This window comes from Sinohyriopsis cumingii, chromosome 3, assembly GCF_028554795.1.
Source record: "Sinohyriopsis cumingii isolate HCF-2022 chromosome 3, ASM2855479v2, whole genome shotgun sequence".
NCBI lineage: Eukaryota > Metazoa > Mollusca > Bivalvia > Unionida > Unionidae > Sinohyriopsis > Sinohyriopsis cumingii.
This window is the reverse complement of record NC_142963.1, coordinates 112,187,525-112,205,746: the sequence shown is the minus strand read 5'-3', so window position 1 is coordinate 112,205,746 and position 18,222 is coordinate 112,187,525. Positions and strand designations below refer to the sequence as shown.

Below are 18,222 nucleotides of genomic sequence, written 5' to 3'. Positions count from 1 at the left end.
ATTGATGATTTAAGCTTTAAACATTTCAAGACCACTTTAAGAAAAGAAACACATTTGAAAATTTTAAACATCAATATATGCAGTCTATTTTTTCTAAATCAACTAAAGTCAGATTGACAGCTAGTCCATTTCAGAAGAGTAAAATCAGACATTGAGTCAACTGTCACTTCTAACTTAAACTGGTTTCATAGAATTCCTGTTATACAGTGGGATATATAAGCCTCTAGTAAAATATAAAAAATATCCAGTAACAATTTGGTATTAGTTACAAACTATACATGAATGAAAAATAAGATACTGCTTTCCAGATAGTGTTATAAACAGAGATACATAATTTTGTTTTACACCGCAATAGTTAACTATCATTACTACTGGTACTCAGACGTTTGTCATGCATCTTGAGTTTTTCCTTACTTGTTTGTCATGCAAACTTGAAACCGCTATGGTGGCCTAGTGGTTAGAGTGGCTGCCTCGGCTGCAGGAGGTCGTGGTTTCGATCCCCAGCCGAGACATATCAAAGACTTACAAAAATGGTACTAACAGCTGCCTCAGTTGGTGCTCAGCATTAAGAGGTTAGTGTTAGGACTAGTCGATCAGGTGTCAGGATAATGTAACTTGGTGGGACATCATACTACATGTCTGCGGCATGATGCCCCAGTGCTAGACATCACTATAAACTGCCACAGTGCAGACATCATAATGATATGACTGAAAAATTGTTAAAGCTATGTTAAAAAGTCCAAATCACTCACACACACAACTTTAATTTTTGCCTTACTGGTTTGTCGTGCATCATGAGCTTTTACCTTTACTGGTTTGTAATGGGTCTTGAGTTTTTACCTGTACTTGTTTGTCATGCATCATAAGTTTTTACCTGTACTTGTTTGTGATGCATCTCAAGTTTTTACCTTTTCTGGTTTGTTATGCATCTTGAATTGAGCTTCTTTTGTACTGGCTTGGGAGAATTATAGCAGAAAGAAGTAGAATGGATTTTTATTTTTTAAAAAACCTGTTTTGGATATGTCTCAAGAATATCTTGAATGATGCCAGTTCAGTTAAAAAAAAAGAAAAAAGAAACCACACTCAGTATTTTGACTTGAGACTAAAATTCAGTGATCTTCTATCAGTGATATCAGAGGTTCAGGGTCAAAGGCCATGACCAAAAATTTTGTACTGAACTTACCTGTGTGTTTAAACACACCGGTATTAACTTTTAGAATGTAAGAAAATACTTTTATTAGATAATTTAGTATGCTAGAATTTCTCAACAGTATCAGAGATGGTTTCAGTATGCTGCAGTTAAAAATAAAGGGAACATGAAATAGACATATCCTGAATATCTGGAAATTCATTTTATCAATTGCGTGTCTGTGCCATACACTTTTGTGTCGATACTGCGTGAAGGTATACTGGGTTAAGCTGAGTTTTAACAGGTAGCTGTGGATCATGTATGATGGGCAAACTTCCAAAATAATTACACCAAGTTTGTGTATTAGAAAAGGGGGAATTTGAGGAAATTAAAGTCAGAAAAAAATCCAAGCAATTTAATTCTGTTTTTAGGATAGCCTACAGTCTTTACATACATTTTGTTCACATGTCAGCTGAGTTATGTTGTGATGTTATCTTATTCAGTAGTATTTGTAGTCATGAACATCGGTAAAACATTGTGGCTAAAAATGGGTGAAAATAGAATATTCTTTTGTAGAATCATGAATATATAAATAATGGTATGTAACATAGTTCTGTTGAAAGGCCCCATCTTGTACTGCTTTTACTTTTCTTGCAAGTCTGCAAAGTCGTTTTAAAGCTGTATATGGGACTTGTATCACTTTTGAAACCTCTCTGTGAGTGACATAAGGAATGATGAAGTAAAATCATTGAATGTTATCAGTGACAAAACTAAACTATCACTCTTCTTTTTCACATTGCAGCTGTCCAACCTGCAGAAGTATGAGGAAACCTTGGCACAGCTGAATGCAGAGGCGGTCAAAAAGTCCCATTCCAATACCGCGCCCACTGTTAGTACAGTCTAATGTTTACACCATTACAGCATTCTTTTCCTCAGGCCAAACAAGTTTAATATATAAAAGCTTTAATTGCCATTGAATCATATGAGAACTCTGGTGCTTCTTTTTTTTTTTTTTTTTTTTTTGGACTAAATGCTGCCATGCCTCCCATTCCAGTGGTATTGCCCTACAACCACCCAACCACTTTTTAAACTTGTCCTGCTACTTTCTTATTCAGACCCCTGACTAAGAAGGCACTTTCTGAGCAGTGCAGAAGTAGGAATAACAATGTTCCTTCAGTGGTAAAACTCTCCATATTAAGGACTGTACATTGTTTATTGTGACAGGTTACCCTCAGCAGGATAACTGTATTTTATATGTGAAATAGTATAAAAATTAGGTGAGTGGACTGCATTTTGCATGCTTTTCATGTGAGGCTTCATCTGTTAGTGACAAATGAAAGAGATAAGTGATGCATGAACTGTCAAGATTGCTTTAATACCAACTTTTTTCCACAAGATTAATGTTCAACATGGCTACTGGAGAATACTAAAAGCTTTTTGTTGTCAATTTTGAACAAGAGAAAAAAGGGATCCATAGATCTTGCTGCTTGATAAGTAATCCAGGGATGGATTAAGAAAGTAGCAGTGTATCCTCAACTATTTTCCTGCAATAAAGGTTCCTTTTATAGAGCTTGTGACAAACACATTTCATTTAGAAGAATATTTGTAAGCAAAAAGCTAGTACTTTAATTGACAGTATTGATCCATTTGTTTACAGACTTTATAGCACAGGTTTAAAGCAGCACTTGTCATAGACCAGAAGACCTCGTGAGATATTTTATTGTCTGTTTTTACATCATCCAGCATCCATCCATCCATTTGCACAAGTTATCACTTACCCTAAACTGCTTGGAAGATTGTAATGAAACTTTACAGACACATTGATCCCATGATCTAGTTGGTCCTCAATGAAAATGTTGCAGATGCACAGCCATTATGGCACCATGGTGGCCATCTTGAAAATTTTGTTATCACTGCACCAACTGATTGATGATATCAACGGGGGGGTTTACTAAAAGACTTCTTATGTTGTTGACTTGGTTTTAAATGAAAATTGTGTGAATGTGATGTCCAATATGGCCTTCATGGCAGCCATCTTGAAAATCACGTTGACACCAATACTTGTGAACGGGGCTCACATCAGCAGCTATAAAGAAAAAATTTTTGTCGCTACACCACCAGCACAGAAAGTCGTAATGTTTTATAATATTGTTTTGTGGTTTCTTGAGTCAACCAGTTATGTCTACTTGTCATTAAATGAAAATAGTGCAGATCTGTGGTTTAATATGGCTACCACAGTGGCCATATTGAAATTCTTGTCACTATTTGTCCTGAATGAATGTTCATATATCATCATGGAGTTTTCACTAAAAGACTTGTAATGTTTTGTTGATCATTAAATTTAAATGGTGCCAGTATGTCCATTACATGGTCAGGTTGACAATCTTGTTTTAGTTACTTTTTAAATGGCGCCAGTATGTCCATTACATGGTCAGGTTGACAATCTTGTTTTAGTTACTTTTTAAATGGTGCCAGTATGTCCATTATATGGTCAGGTTGACAATCTTGTTTTAGTTACTTTTAAAAGGAAAGTCATTTTGACGGGGTTTTCATTTCCAAGTTGGACGTTGAATAGCTTTTGAAAAATTTTATGGATTGAAACCAAATTTGATGTGAGGCTTTATATGAAAAAGACAGGTTACCTTTGATTGGCACAATGCTATGGCCCTTATCCCACTCCCAGCCTATTTGACTTGGCAAAATGTGGTGAAGTTATGACCCTTATCCCACTCCCAGCCCATTTGACTTGGCAAAATGTGGTAAAGTTATGGCGCTTATCCCACTCCCAGCCCATTTGACTTGGCAAAATGTGGTGAAGTTATGACCCTTATCCCACTCCAGGCCCATTTGACTTGGCAAAATGTGGTAAAGTTATGGTGCTTATCCCACTCCCAGCCCATTTGACTTGGCAAAATGTGGTGAAGTTATGACGCTTATCACACCCCCAGCCCATTTGACTTGGCAGAATGTGGTGAAGTTATGGCCCTTATCACACCCCAGCCCATTTGACTTGACAAAATGTGGACAAGTTATGGCCTTTATTCTACCTCCAGCCCATTCAACTTGTTTTTTTTTTGTCCTTATAGTGTATCATATTGACAGGGACATCCTTGGTGTATTGACACGTTTCTAGTTCAGTATTCATAATGGTTTGTTTCATTATCTCAGTTAGGACTAGGAGTGGTGAATAAGACAACTTGAGATTCCAGTAGTACACTAAAAGTTAAGTTCCATTGTGTAGCATTGCTGATATCTTCAGTAATATGAAAGAATAGGCTCAATTTTATTACCTTGCAAATGTATAAAGCTCAGATTTACAAGAAAAATGTTCACCATTCATTTTTGTTTCCAATACACATTTACTGAGCAATTTTAAATGAAGATTTGATATTAACTTAAGAGATTTTTATCACTATGCGTAGTTGTATTTTTTTTGTGCTCAGATTTATAGTTAGTGAAATTTACCATTTCTTTTTTCAGACTGATATAATGGAGATTTGCCCCAGTCCACTGCAGTTGGCACAGCAGCTGACACACATAGAACTGGTAAGGTTCCCAGCATAAACTAACATGTACCATTTGTCAGGACTTGACTGATAAGCGAGTATGTATGGTACCTTTCATCAGTCAAGTTCATTTGATTAGGATTCAGACTATTGCTATATAAATTTTCCACATTTAAAATTAAGAGAAACAAGATGTTACTCGAATCTAACACTTTCTTCACATCAACAAACCTGCATCTTCTATACTTTCCATTGGTTGCAAATTTTGGGCAAAACTATGTTGTTGATCTTACTAAAATAAATAAATGAACCAATATATGTGATTGGATAATTGGGTGTATTTAGAATCAAAATATTACAAAATTAAAGACTGGTATAAAAAAAAAATTTGTGACAGAAAGGAACTTTATCCAGATTTTTAAATGATGAAGTATAGATACATTATAACAAGATTTCAATTCCTTGTGTATTCTTTCAGGAAAGGCTGGGACAAATAGGCCCAGAGGAGTTTTTGCAGGCATTTGCTAAGGAATCAAAGGATTCTAAAACCACATACCGTGATATGAAGAAAACCAGTAATCTGGAAGCCTATGTCCAGTGGTTCAACCGACTAAGTTACCTGGTGGCCACAGAAGTATGCTCAGTAAGTAGTTACATATGCTTTGCTAGAAATTGCAATGCCCGGTGTTTGGAGCCAAGTATACATTTAGAATACATTAGGTTGGCTGGAATGAAGGATTTTAAGCTGTTTGATAAACTGTGAGGTGAAATCTATAGCTCTTATATGAGCCTCATCATTAAGCTAGCCCAGTAATGTTTTAAGAGAACTTTTTTTTAAGCATTGTTTCATCTCAGTAGTTAAAAATGATGGTCATCAATCTACAACTGACATGCTTTTCTTTTTGAATGATTAAACATTATTTGAATGAAAGTCAGATATTGTTCTTGAATAGAAATATAACATTTTTCTGTCCTGTAATGTAACCTATTGGAGACATTTGTACTTTTTCATATGTTATGTCTAATGTCCACATACTCAGTACAGCCCAACATGTCATAACAGATGGCTGATTTTGATAGGCATGGTATTCAGTAGAGCGATTTTTATAGCACCTGTTGACACCCACTTACAGGATCGCTCATTAAAAGAAAATTTTATTGTAATTGCTTCCATGTAATCCATTTATTTTCTAAATTGTCATTTATTACATTTCTATCATTTCCTGAATGAAATTTAGGTTTTGAATGGTTCCATACATTTCTGAGGGTTTTCTCTTTTTCTTCCAGCATTTAAAAAAGAAGAATAGAGTGAAAATGGTAGAATACTTGATAGATGTTGCAAAAGAGTGTATAAATATTGGGAATTTCAACTCATTAATGGCAATAATAGGTAAGGTAAACTATGATGACTTTACACTGTCTAGTATACTCATGTTCTATCACATTTGCATATACTTTATTTCTTAGCCTGTAAGTCAATGCTGATTATAAGTCAAATTCATTGATTTTGCAAATTTTTCTTTTATTCTTTTATATACAAATCAATGTTGAGTAAAAGATGAAGCAAGATCAAAACTTTCATCTTTTTGGCTAGTAACCTTGGTTTCATGCATACTAATGGTATCACTGTATACTATTCTAGATTAATTGGCAAATTGCTGTCACCGACACATGCTTTTTCTCCAGTTTCATTTTGGAGAGTCAGAGAGGTTGGAAGGTTTCAGTGTGATTATAATCAGTATTGTTCATCTACTGAACAATTGTGATCTTCCACCTGAACAATGACACTACTATATTCCATTCCAAATTGATGCCTCTAAATAAACAGTTAATTCTTGTTTTACTTACATATCAATTGTCACAAGAACCACATTTCTGTGAAGTGTTATGTACATGCTAATCAAATGTTCCTTGAGTTTTGGTCAGGTTATTCCACTGGAGACCTGTTTGAGGGAAAGGTTTGACAGATGAGGTCAAATTCACTAATTTCTAGCCTCACTAGGCTACTAATAGAGAAATGAGAAATGTAAGGAAAATTAATGACATTGACAGAAAAACTGAAAGGTCACATAAAAAGAATAAATACTCTTTTGTAATTCTTTAATATATCCAGACCTGTTAACCCCTTCAGATTCTCCTTATTTTATATGGATATATCCTGAAAAATACTTATTATGAAGTGTTTTGGCAAGACTACTGTGAATGATCAATGTGAAGGAAGTGCTTGTTCAATGGTTCCTGTGCAAAACATCTTCAGGCATTGAAGTGAAGTCATTGGCAGTTGTTTTTGAAAATGGCAGATCAGCAGAAAATTGGAAGAAATAAAAAAGTTGAATGCTAGCCAGAAATTTCAAAAGATTTATACAGACCATTTGCCATTTATCATTTATTAATCAGTCTAAAAACTTCTGCCCTTCACCTTCCATAGTAGAGGTTCCAACTGATCCCAGTCTGGGTCAAAATTCTACAGGAGATCTGCTCTTTATTCCCCTCTTTAGTTTCATTGGATGCAAATTAGCATTCATGAGCTTACATATCAGCTACCCAGATGAGTGATATGGGACCAGTATGGACCTCTTGCTTTAAGCTACTCGGGTGGTCGATACAAGGCCAGTAAAGCTGACATACCTGTTTCATATTATCAAAATCCGGCATCTTTGATTACAAGTTCACTTTCTGATGATTTGTACAGTTATTTTGTTAATATGAGAATTTCACTTCTTATAATAACCAAGTCTGAGAATTGGTAATTTTACTGTTACTTTTTTGTCTTCAGCTGGTTTGAACATGAGTCCAGTTGCCAGACTAAAGAAAACAGTAAGTATAACTCTAAAAACAGAATTCTTCACAAAAATTTTTGTATGGACATTTGTTTCATTTCGATCTTGTCATTATGAGATATTTCAGATTTAAAGGGATTTAAATTAAAAGGGTGTTATTGCCATCATGTATATAACAACAATGGATCATAGGGAATTTATGCAAATGAAGATATGATTGTAAAACTCTTAGTTGCTATTTTATTGAGAAGCCATTTGTTTTTTTGCAGTACGACAATTTGTTGACTCAATCTTTCTGTATATACATCTAGAGTTGGGGTCATTTTAGCATGATGTGCAAAAAATATTTGATAAATCTAGGTTTAATATTGGAAACTCTAGATGTTTGCAGTCCACAAAAATAATATAAAAACTATATTTTCATTTTCATGCCACTATTCCCATTGAGAATTGTGTAACTGTTATTTACTGTATTTATCTGTTTCATGATGGTATTCATTACATAATACTACATTTATTTGGATTATAATAATTTGAAAATATTATGGGTAAATTTAATACTATGCTACACAAAGTGAAGTGTCTGTCAGTGATGGTTATCACAAGAGTAAAGCAATTAGTGCTCACACCTGCAATCTTCAGCTAGAAGTATTTACGTTGATCTCATTATCATTTAACTGGAAGATAATGTTTTCATTGTTGCTTAAAGTATCAGACTTTATGTCGACACAATAATAATGTTGCAAAAGCTTTATGCAGTTTGATAGTAAACACTATGATGTTCAATTCAAAAACAATTGTTATCATAAGCAATTTTACTAAATGCTGCTGACAACAACATCCCCTCGATATTGTGTTCAAGTAACCACTCAGCCAAATAGGATATATGAGAAAGCTTGCCTCCAGCTTCCAATGGGTTGGTAGATTTCTAAGGTTCTACCTCTGCCAAATATACTGGCTGCCATGTGTGCCTATCATGTGCTAAGAAATGGCATTAAACCTACAACACTAAACCAGTCTTTACCCTCCAGAACTGTTGTCACTGTGCTCTTTAAATGTTAGTAGGTGAAGTCAATGTTAGACCTGGTAGCACTTGATACAAATCAACTATTTTCTCAATCACTCATAGCAGCATCCTTTCAGTAGAAAAGTTTCTTGAGTAAAAGTTTCTTAAATAAGACTGCATTAGCAAATAAGAGTATTCTTAAATTATTTATAAGGCAATTAATACAAATCTATTCAGAGATGAAAGATAAAATTTAGTTTTTCTAAGTTTATATTTTGTGGATACTATAATCTTCTATGCAGATATATTTCATCATTCCTTACCATGTCTAATTGTAAAGGATATCCTGCTTTAGACATTGTTATGCTACACTTTTCCTGATGTCTACTCATAAACACAGTTCTTATCTTTAATTAAGGTGGTTCTTTTTTTTTCTTCAGTGGAGCAAAGTCAATACAGACAAGCTGGATATTTTGGAGGTGAGTTTCATGTAAACTTAGTGTTGTCTGGCGTGAAAGACTTTTTAACTGCACCAGGCAAGGCCTTCTTACAGCCCCTGCTGCTAATAAAATGAAAGTACTACCTTGATAGACATATGGGGTAGAAGTGTAGCACAGGATGGCTTAAGTTATATTCTTGTGTAATTATTCAGTTCAGTTTAGTCAGTGTTTCAAGAATTGTGGCTTCACATTTTATAAACTTTAGTGCATTTATACACCATCAGGACAAAGCTTTGTTGGCATATCTCATGGTGAAGGTCACCCATATAACACAAGTTTGCTTTTATGGCTCCAATTAAAAGCTTTAAAAAGAGAACACCATGTTATCCCAAATAATATGGGGGTTTTGTTTAGTGGCAGTTGTTCAGTGCTGCTAATATCAGACCTGCCAACTCTTATGATTTTGCCATAAGTCTTACGAAAAATGTCCTCAAAATACGAACTTTTGGCACACTAGTAAAAAGTATGGGAAAATGATTGTTGCCAAAAAATCCAGATAATTGGTTCATCCTTGTTTTATTTGGGTCTGGGTTTCATCTTAGAATTAGTGAAATTAGCCAGGGAACCAGGCTAACTTTATAGCAGCACCCTAGATGATTTAAACTGCACCTATTTGTTCATGCTAAATGTCTGCATGGTCAAATTGTTTATTATAGAATTTTTTCAAATGGCATCCAGAAAGCAATGCATGTTTAAGATGAAAGGGAAAATAAGCTTCTAGAGAAGTGTTAATAATCAACACAGAAGAATAAAAAGGAGTATTCAGATTCTTGTGAATAAAAGCTGGAAAGGACACAATTACATTTATTGGACATCACATGCCAGTTTGAGTATGACTTGTGAAGAGAGATGTAATTGCCATTGTCATGTGAAATGGAAAAGAATTTCCAAGAATTATGTCAAGTTGAGAGATAGCGACAAGCCATTGAGCTGCATAGGGTTTGGAACTAGAGTTTGTGCAACTTACTAGTGGTAAATAAAGTCTATGCGTACTTGACAAACTTTCAGTTCACCATAATGTTTTTCATCGATGCATCAAACTTTTAATTACATTTTCCAACTTAACAATAGCAGACATTGATAATTTGTTACACCTTGCTGAAAATTGGTCAATCTTACGGGGAAAAAATCAACTGCCTTACTGAGACGGACTCGTCATGATGGCATATCTTTAACATGATTCATCTCTCTTTGTACAGCACCAGATGAATCCAGCTAACAACTTTGGCAGTTACAGGTCCAGTCTTAAAGCTGCTATGTGGCGGTCACAAGAAGGAAGTGACAGCAGGGAAAAGGTATGTGAGTTAGTGTTTATCTTACATTGATTACTTGGATATAATGTTGAGATGCTCTGTTGCGAAATTAACCACAGAACTGGTCTGTCTAATCTACTGTTATCAACAGCACAACTTGGTGGCTTCTCTCCTTATAAGAACACCAGCACATCTGTATAGATTCCAAGGTTCATCATAACACGAAAACATTTGTTAATTTTCTGTCAAGATTAGCTTAATATTGTAAATTTCTCAGGTTCATGACAATTGTAAAAAATAACAAAGAGTAAATTGTACTCAAATTGGAATAAACACTTTTTGTTACTAATCTGAAATAAAGTCAGGTCTTTCAGAATGTAATTTTCTCTCACCCACCCACTTGCCCACCCACTCACTCACTCATTTAAAAATTTTAATCACTATGTGCAAGGGTTAGGCCATTTCTTGGATAATGTGTTTCAGTTAACACTACATATAACATAAAACATAAAGACAATCATTGGAATTAATTGTCCATCTAATTATTGGAATCTTGAAAGAGACAATAAAAAAAATTGTATTTTCATAGATATTCTATTACCCAATTTGAAATTAGTGACTGTGATTTTATGAAATTTTATCAAAGGGTATATAAATCAATTTTATTATCATATGTATGATACAACACAAGCTAATAGGCAAGCAAGAAGAAAGTGTAAAATATTTGTTTTCGTGTCATGTACAGTTTTGTCTAGTGTTCCTGTAATCAACAGTTTTGTGCAATCTGTCCTGTATCTAGGTCATGTACAGTTTTCCCATTATATATAAACTATTGAAATGCATGTCATCTATGTTGTAGTATTTGTTGTCCTTAATATTATTTTGACATGTTGAAGAAAACTAAAAGTACTCTTTCTTCTTTCAGATAGTCATTCCGTTCTTTAGTCTGTTTGTCAAGGACATCTACTTCCTGAATGAAGGTTCTGCAGATAGGTATGTCAACTACATATATTGTCATAGCTAATTTAGAATTAAGTATTTCTTTTAAAAAGAGATGTTTGTTTTACATACATGGGCTTGCTCATATTTTGTGGTTTATTTATGTCCATTATACTTTAATTAGCCAAAATGGCTGCTACCAGTAACTGGCTATACTACACGTGTCCATTCTACCTGTTAAATCCAGTCATTCAAAAATTTTGATTCCATCTGGTAACTTGATTAGGATTTGAACTTAATTTGGTATGCTGCTTTTCATGAAAAGATTTAGGTCAGGTTCGATTTTTGCTTTTTTCTTTGATAGTGTGTGTGTGTGTCTGTGTGTGTGCCCCTTGTTTGGCTTGGAACTTTACCCTTCAGTTGCATCATATTTGTGGTGGCATCCATTTTCTTTTGATATTGTTTTATCCTGAGGAAAATTATTTTATTTATTTGCAGGTTACAAAATGGTCATATCAACTTTGAGGTAAGTCCCAGTATTCTCTAAGCAGCTTGCAAAGGAAAATGAATGTGATTATAATTTAGCATGTATAGATACATTTATCATTCACCATATTTGAAAAAAATAGGCATGATTATTATCCTTAATTTTGGAAATTTTAATAACTGTTTGAAGAAAAGAACATAGAACAGGAAATAAGATAATTGTTAAATATGGCTTCCAAAAACTTCATAAAGTTGCAAGGCAAATTTAGTATCATCAGATTTTTGTACAAATAAAATAGACATTTATCATTTTGATTCCCAGTAGCAAGTTCTCAATGGCATGAACAAGATGACTGTCAGGGTATTATCATAAATCTCTGTGATGTTCTGTCGTATTGGGGTGGGGTTCTCCCAATATAATTTAATTAAATTAAATTGAAAGTTCCACCCTGGCTCGTTAGGTTAGAAAGTTAAATTAGTGATGATGTAGATTTACAGCTCTGAGCCCCCAGTCAGCAATGCCGACGGTTAAATTATAAAGAATACGAAGATGAAATTCAATCAATAACAATTTAATAAATGTGATAATTTAAAAACGATAACTTCCAATCACTCGTCTTTCCCTCAACCAAGTGACAGCCTAATTCATCCCGTGATTTACAGTGTGAGTTCGATTTTCCCCCTGTCCTTGCATCTACTCGTCTATTTCTTCCCGCTGATTCTTCCTTCTTTCCGTTCCTCTAACTCCTTCTTTGTCTCTGTTTCCTCTCTACTATCTCCTCCAGCTTCGCTCCAGACTTCAACTTCTCCTTTCTTCTCCTTTCCCTCTCTATTATCTCCTCCTCCAATTCGCTCCCAGACTTCAACTTGTCCTTCTTCTCCTTTCCTCCGTCTCTCTATCCGAGACAACGGGACCAAACTTTAACTGGTCTGTCCCTCAAAGCTTCCTGTGAAAAACCACAAGGCATTAACAAATGTTTTATCGAACCTCACCTCACACTATAACGACAATTAACCATCAGATAGCTGTCACTGTTTCGGCCACGCATGCATACACATCGAAATTCCCACACACTTCTTGCAGGGTAAACAATGGCGTAATAACACAGTATCAGCGAATTGTTATACAGACATCAATACATTGCGTCACGTCAGTATATACACATATATATTTAACCTCATCGTACTACAATCTGACAAAATCAGACGCATGTCTGTACATTACAAATATTCAACAATGGCAAAATCTATAATCATATGAACATATGTGTTAGTCTACTATAAAATACCCACATAGTAAATTACAATATTAACTCTTACGACAGCTGGCAAGCTATATAATTCTTTACAAATATCAACTCATTTCTTCAAAATATGCAAACATATTAACAAAACAAAGTAATTCTTCGTACTACGATTCTAGTACTAATAAAGTATACATACGACCTACAATTAAAATGCAGTCGCATTCCACAAAGACCGAACAAAAATCTACTGACCTTTTGAAGCTTTCTGTACTTAGAATTTCCCGCTCTAAGATTTTCCCGCCAATAACGAATGGCTATTCGGAGTTACGCTAACCTCTTCTCTGGGTAATTTCTCTCAGCGAACTAACTTTTGCCGGAAAACGCAGGGATATCATTCTACCCAAATCAAGGTCTCCCCCCATCTCGATTCTGATTGGGTGGTGCTGTGCCCCTGTCCAATCGTCTTAGCGGCCAGTTCAACCTGTCTGTCTGTTTGCAGGGGAAAGAAGTTAGGACACTCCCACTTCTTCAGGCAATTTCTTTTGATCTTGGAAACATTTCGACACCTAGGTGATAATTGGCTGTCTGTGACTTCGCAACTCCGATGTCCGGTCCTTCGATTCTAGCCACAAGAAGCTTACGTAACGGACTAGTGCTATCCTTCGGCAATGTTCGACATCAAACAATGACCCGTCAGAATTACCTTGATTATACATGTTTCAAACTGGGCTACTCTGGGTCGGGGTAAACATGACAATCTCCACATGCAGTCCCTTTCCATTTTAACAATGGACTTCATAACATTATAATACAGGTTTTTATTACATTGTGAGATACATGACAATTAGTAATATTTATCTGTGTATGCTGTCCTTGATCATAATTAACTTTAAAAGTCGTATAATGCTTTTATTAATTGGGTTCCATTTGTTTGTTTTTAAATATTTTAAGTATCCTGCTTTCAGAAATTTTGGCAGCTTGCAAGACACATATCAGATTTTGTCACATGGCAACAAGTGGAGGTAATTATAATGAAATTTCATAAGCATGTATCACAGATCTATCTGTAGCAAAATCAAATGATATTTGAATAATAACCATTGATTAAAAACTGCGATAATTTTGACATAGTTTTTATTTCACATCAGTTTCTGTTTCTTGTTTGGTGTTAATATGTAGAAAAAAGATCCCATTTCCTAATTCTAAGACTAAACTACTGTTTTTTAATGGGTGAATATTAGGGGTGAAATGATACACCTATGCCATGTATCGATACAATTCATTATACACAGCCTAAGACATGATACATTATCAATACACATATGAACTTGATGCTCTTTCAATGTTTAAACGTCTGTCATTGATAGGTGGTGCACTCTTATCTGATTTAGTGGTTGTATTTCCATTATGCAGGTTACGGACATGTACTTAGCATCTATTTGTTGTCATTCCCATCCATGACAAGAAAATAAAAACACACTACCTGTTAGTTGTCATTGATTTGTATTCAACATTTTAGGCCATTTAAGATGTCTCCATTCGATCATATACATGACTCATTTTAGCCACCAGACAGATCTAATTTGATCAAATAAAAATCTTTACTACATATATTTTTTCATTCATTCAGTTTATTTTAAGTCAATAGGGATATTTAGTATTGTAGCACTTGATCCCACATTGCTAGAATTGCAGTCTACTTTTAAATTGTCTTTAGTTTTATTTGGGTTGATATGCTCCATTTTCTATATTTGCTGAAGTGGCGATTGATGAGCATGCTGTCTATTTTTGTCCATTCATTATGTACATCAGACATCTATTTAACAGCATTTTTTGGGCTCAAAATCACTCACTGGTAACTTCATTTACACTTTGCCAGCTCCATTAATCCAATAAACTTCTTAACTTTAAACATTTTGAAGATAGACCCCACTGGGAATCAGCCATTCTGGATTTACTGGGTAGCCCATATTTTAAACACACATTTTTGGAACTTTCATGATGGAAGATTGAAACTGTGACATGATGCTTGTTCCAGGGCACAGTGTACCAATCAAATTTAGTTTAACAACTATTCATGTCAACTGAAGAACTGAGATGTATAAATAGTTGCCTACCTGAAAAACAGACGTCGCAAAAAGCACTTAAAAATTGTATACTGCACTGAGTACATTTTCATATACACAACTTTCAATTAATTTGTATGTGTTCTCATGCATCACTGTTCTCCAAGTGCACAAATTCACACACATTTTGCAAATCTATTCAAGTAAATATTGACTACTCCAGTCATACCAAAGACTTATAAAAATAGTACTAACAGCTGCCTTGCTGGGTGCTCAGCATTAAGAGGTTAGTGTTAGGACTGGTCGGCCTGGTGTCAGGATAATGTGACTGAGTGGGATATCATGCTACATGTCTGCAGCATGATGCCTCATTGTTAGACATCACTATGAACTGCCACACTGCAGACATTGTAGCAGTATGACTGATTTTTTTCAAAAGCTACGTTAAAAATCTAAATCACACACGCACTCACACACACTGTTCAAGTACTTTACAAAACAATTAGTGATTACTTTTACACTATGTTTCTCTCTTGCTTTACCAATACATCCTGTTTGTCATGCAGCAAATAAGCTACATTAAGTTCTGTTTGGTGGTTATTATTTACCATGGACCACAACAAACATTAACCACCAATGAGAATTCAGTGTAACATATTTCACTGTGACACAAATAGTACAGCTTTCAAATTTGACCAAAATAGACAAGATACAAATCAACAACAAAATTTCCCATAAATGCATGTAATAAAAGATGAATAAGTACTTAATTATACATGTGGAGCATATTTGTAATGTCACCTTTATGCTGAACAGGCTGATGGGATGAAATAATTAGCATGAAATTGGTAGTGAGGGTGAATGAGGGTCAGTATTATGAACTACATCACTTTGTGTTAGTTTGTAGAAGGAGAGTAAGTGTTATCAAGTCTTTCATTTTTTCTAACAAAAATTGATCGTCTGTGTCTGCAAAAGCCTTTTGAGGTGAATTCTCAGTTTGAAGAATAACAAGGCAAATGACTAATAATCAATAACGATAGATGAAGATTAATATAACTTCTATATGGTAAGTATCTTTTTGTGTCGCTTTTTCACCTCTTGTATCGATATGTGTATTGGTACAACAAAAGTATAGATGCATCATTATATTCATGAATTGTTTCACCCCTGTTGAACGTTGATTTTGTGAATATTGATTTCTAAACGTTAAATCATCACCCCTTAATTTTTTTCATGAAACATGCCTGAGATTATATCATTTTAAATAAAATTACCAAAACATCGAAATTTACTCATTTTCTTTAGCATCCTTCATCTGTAAAAGTTGTCACCATATTTACTCACTTATAAAAAGACTTAAACTACAAACAACTAAGCTCCTGATCTGCCATACCATGACGCACCTGCAGATCAGGGTCTGTTTTGTTTATTCTATGGATTACTCCTAACTAAGCTGCACAAACCCATCTGTTGACACATTATGTGATGGCAGATCTGGGTCTGTGTAGTTTGCAGTTGGACTCAACTTATAAGTGAGTATATATGGTAGGTGCATGTAAAAGGTCCTATGTTTTTCATTGCAGTGCCCATTTCCAAAATGTCCAGATGTACTACATTATATTTTAACAGCACCAGTATTCTCTGAGACAAGTAAGTCTGAGCCTAAATATTGAATAATTGTTGACCACATTTAAATTGAGGATGATGTAATCAGACCTGTCACTTCTTTTATAAAGGTCAGTATTGACAATATCGTGAGAGAATTCTTACAACTTAATCATCCATATAAAAGTTGAAGATTTGATGGTCACAAATAGGAATATGCATGTCAGCCATATGTGTCACTTTTTATCGTAGTAATAGAGCTCTAATCTGTAGTTCTTACTTTAATATAAGTAATATTTACCTGCCACTATTGTGTAGCTTACCTTTTCAAGAACAAAAGAAACCTTCATCTGCGCTATATATACCATCCCATTCCAGAAAATGCATCAACCCAGTTTGACTTGACATCTTAAGCCTATGCACAATATTGTATCTTCATTCTTTTCTAGATGTCATTTTGTCAACTGGAAAATTCTTGCTTGAGGGAAGAAAAAAAACAGTAGACATAGTTTATTGGTGTTCAAGACTTCATATTCCTCTTGACTAGCAAACATTATCTCAACCTGTTATCAAAGTTCTTTTGATAGTTTTGAGTGAAAATTTTCAATGTTTTTGGTCACAACCATCCCCCAACCCTGTCTGCCCCTCTTCGGTTCAGGAATTAACTTGATTGAAAATTAAAATTTCTGTTGGGTCATCAAAATCCACTTGAATATTATCCATACATATGTTTTCCCATATGAGTGCTTTCATTTTGTACAGGGGTATGTGTTTCAGTTCATTTCTTTTGTTTATTGTTAATGCCTGATTAATCTCCTTATCACATTAGTAAAAATTACAGATTCTGCTATTTGATCTTTACTGATTGTGGAACAAGTTTAATTCACGTATGATGTTTTCTTTACCTCTGTTTTAGTATTAATTATGAGGTTGTCACTCACAGGTAAATAGTAAAGACAATGTGACTAATGCAGCCATTATTGTTATTAAATATGCTTTAAAATGTCACATTGTATTAGTAAATATGGGCACAAACTTTACCTTGGGACACCCCTACCACATGTCTTTCATATACAAACATTGTATTAGTTAATGTGGGCACAAAATTTACCTTGGGGCACCCATACCACATGTCTTTCATATACAAACATTGTATTAGTAAATGTGGGCACAAAATTTACCATGAGACACCCATACCATATGTCTTTCGTATACAAACATTGTATCAGTAAACGTGGGCACAAAATTTACCTTGGGACACCCCTACCACATGTCTTTCATATACAAACATTGTATTAGTAAATGTGGGCACAAAATTAACCTTGGGACACCCATACCACATGTCTTTCATATACAAACATTGTATTATTAAATGTGGGCACAACATTTACCTTGGGACACCCATACCACATGTCTTTCATATACAAACATTGTATTAGTAAATGTGGGCACAACATTTACCTTGGGACACCCATACCACATGTCTTTCATATACAAACATTGTATTAGTAAATGTGGGCACAACATTTACCTTGGGACACCCATACCACATGTCTTTCATATACAAACATTGTTGTTTTTGGTCCAACAATATCTGAGGCTTCCATATAAGAATGGCAGTGTGTTTTTCCTCCTCTCTCTGTGAATCCTGAGGATATCAGAATGGACTTTCTGAGATCGAGTGCACTCTCCCAAATAAAAGATG

At 34.7% G+C, this 18,222-nt stretch overlaps 1 protein-coding gene across 3 annotated transcripts in view; it reads left to right on the top strand.

Annotated features, from left to right (window-relative positions):
• LOC149803593 (ras-GEF domain-containing family member 1B-like) overlaps window positions 1-18,222 on the top strand; it is a 189,056-nt gene that overhangs the window by 158,763 nt on the left and 12,071 nt on the right. For all 3 annotated transcript variants that reach the window (XM_089953336.1, XM_089953337.1, XM_089953338.1), the window contains 11 exons: window positions 1,932-2,018; window positions 4,610-4,675; window positions 5,114-5,278; window positions 5,923-6,025; window positions 7,412-7,452; window positions 8,862-8,900; window positions 10,121-10,216; window positions 11,100-11,167; window positions 11,612-11,639; window positions 13,812-13,868; window positions 16,496-16,562. In XM_089953336.1, coding sequence (XP_089809462.1) covers window positions 1,932-2,018; window positions 4,610-4,675; window positions 5,114-5,278; window positions 5,923-6,025; window positions 7,412-7,452; window positions 8,862-8,900; window positions 10,121-10,216; window positions 11,100-11,167; window positions 11,612-11,639; window positions 13,812-13,868; window positions 16,496-16,562 — 817 coding nt within the window. The remainder of the gene's footprint in view (window positions 1-1,931; window positions 2,019-4,609; window positions 4,676-5,113; window positions 5,279-5,922; window positions 6,026-7,411; window positions 7,453-8,861; window positions 8,901-10,120; window positions 10,217-11,099; window positions 11,168-11,611; window positions 11,640-13,811; window positions 13,869-16,495; window positions 16,563-18,222) is intronic.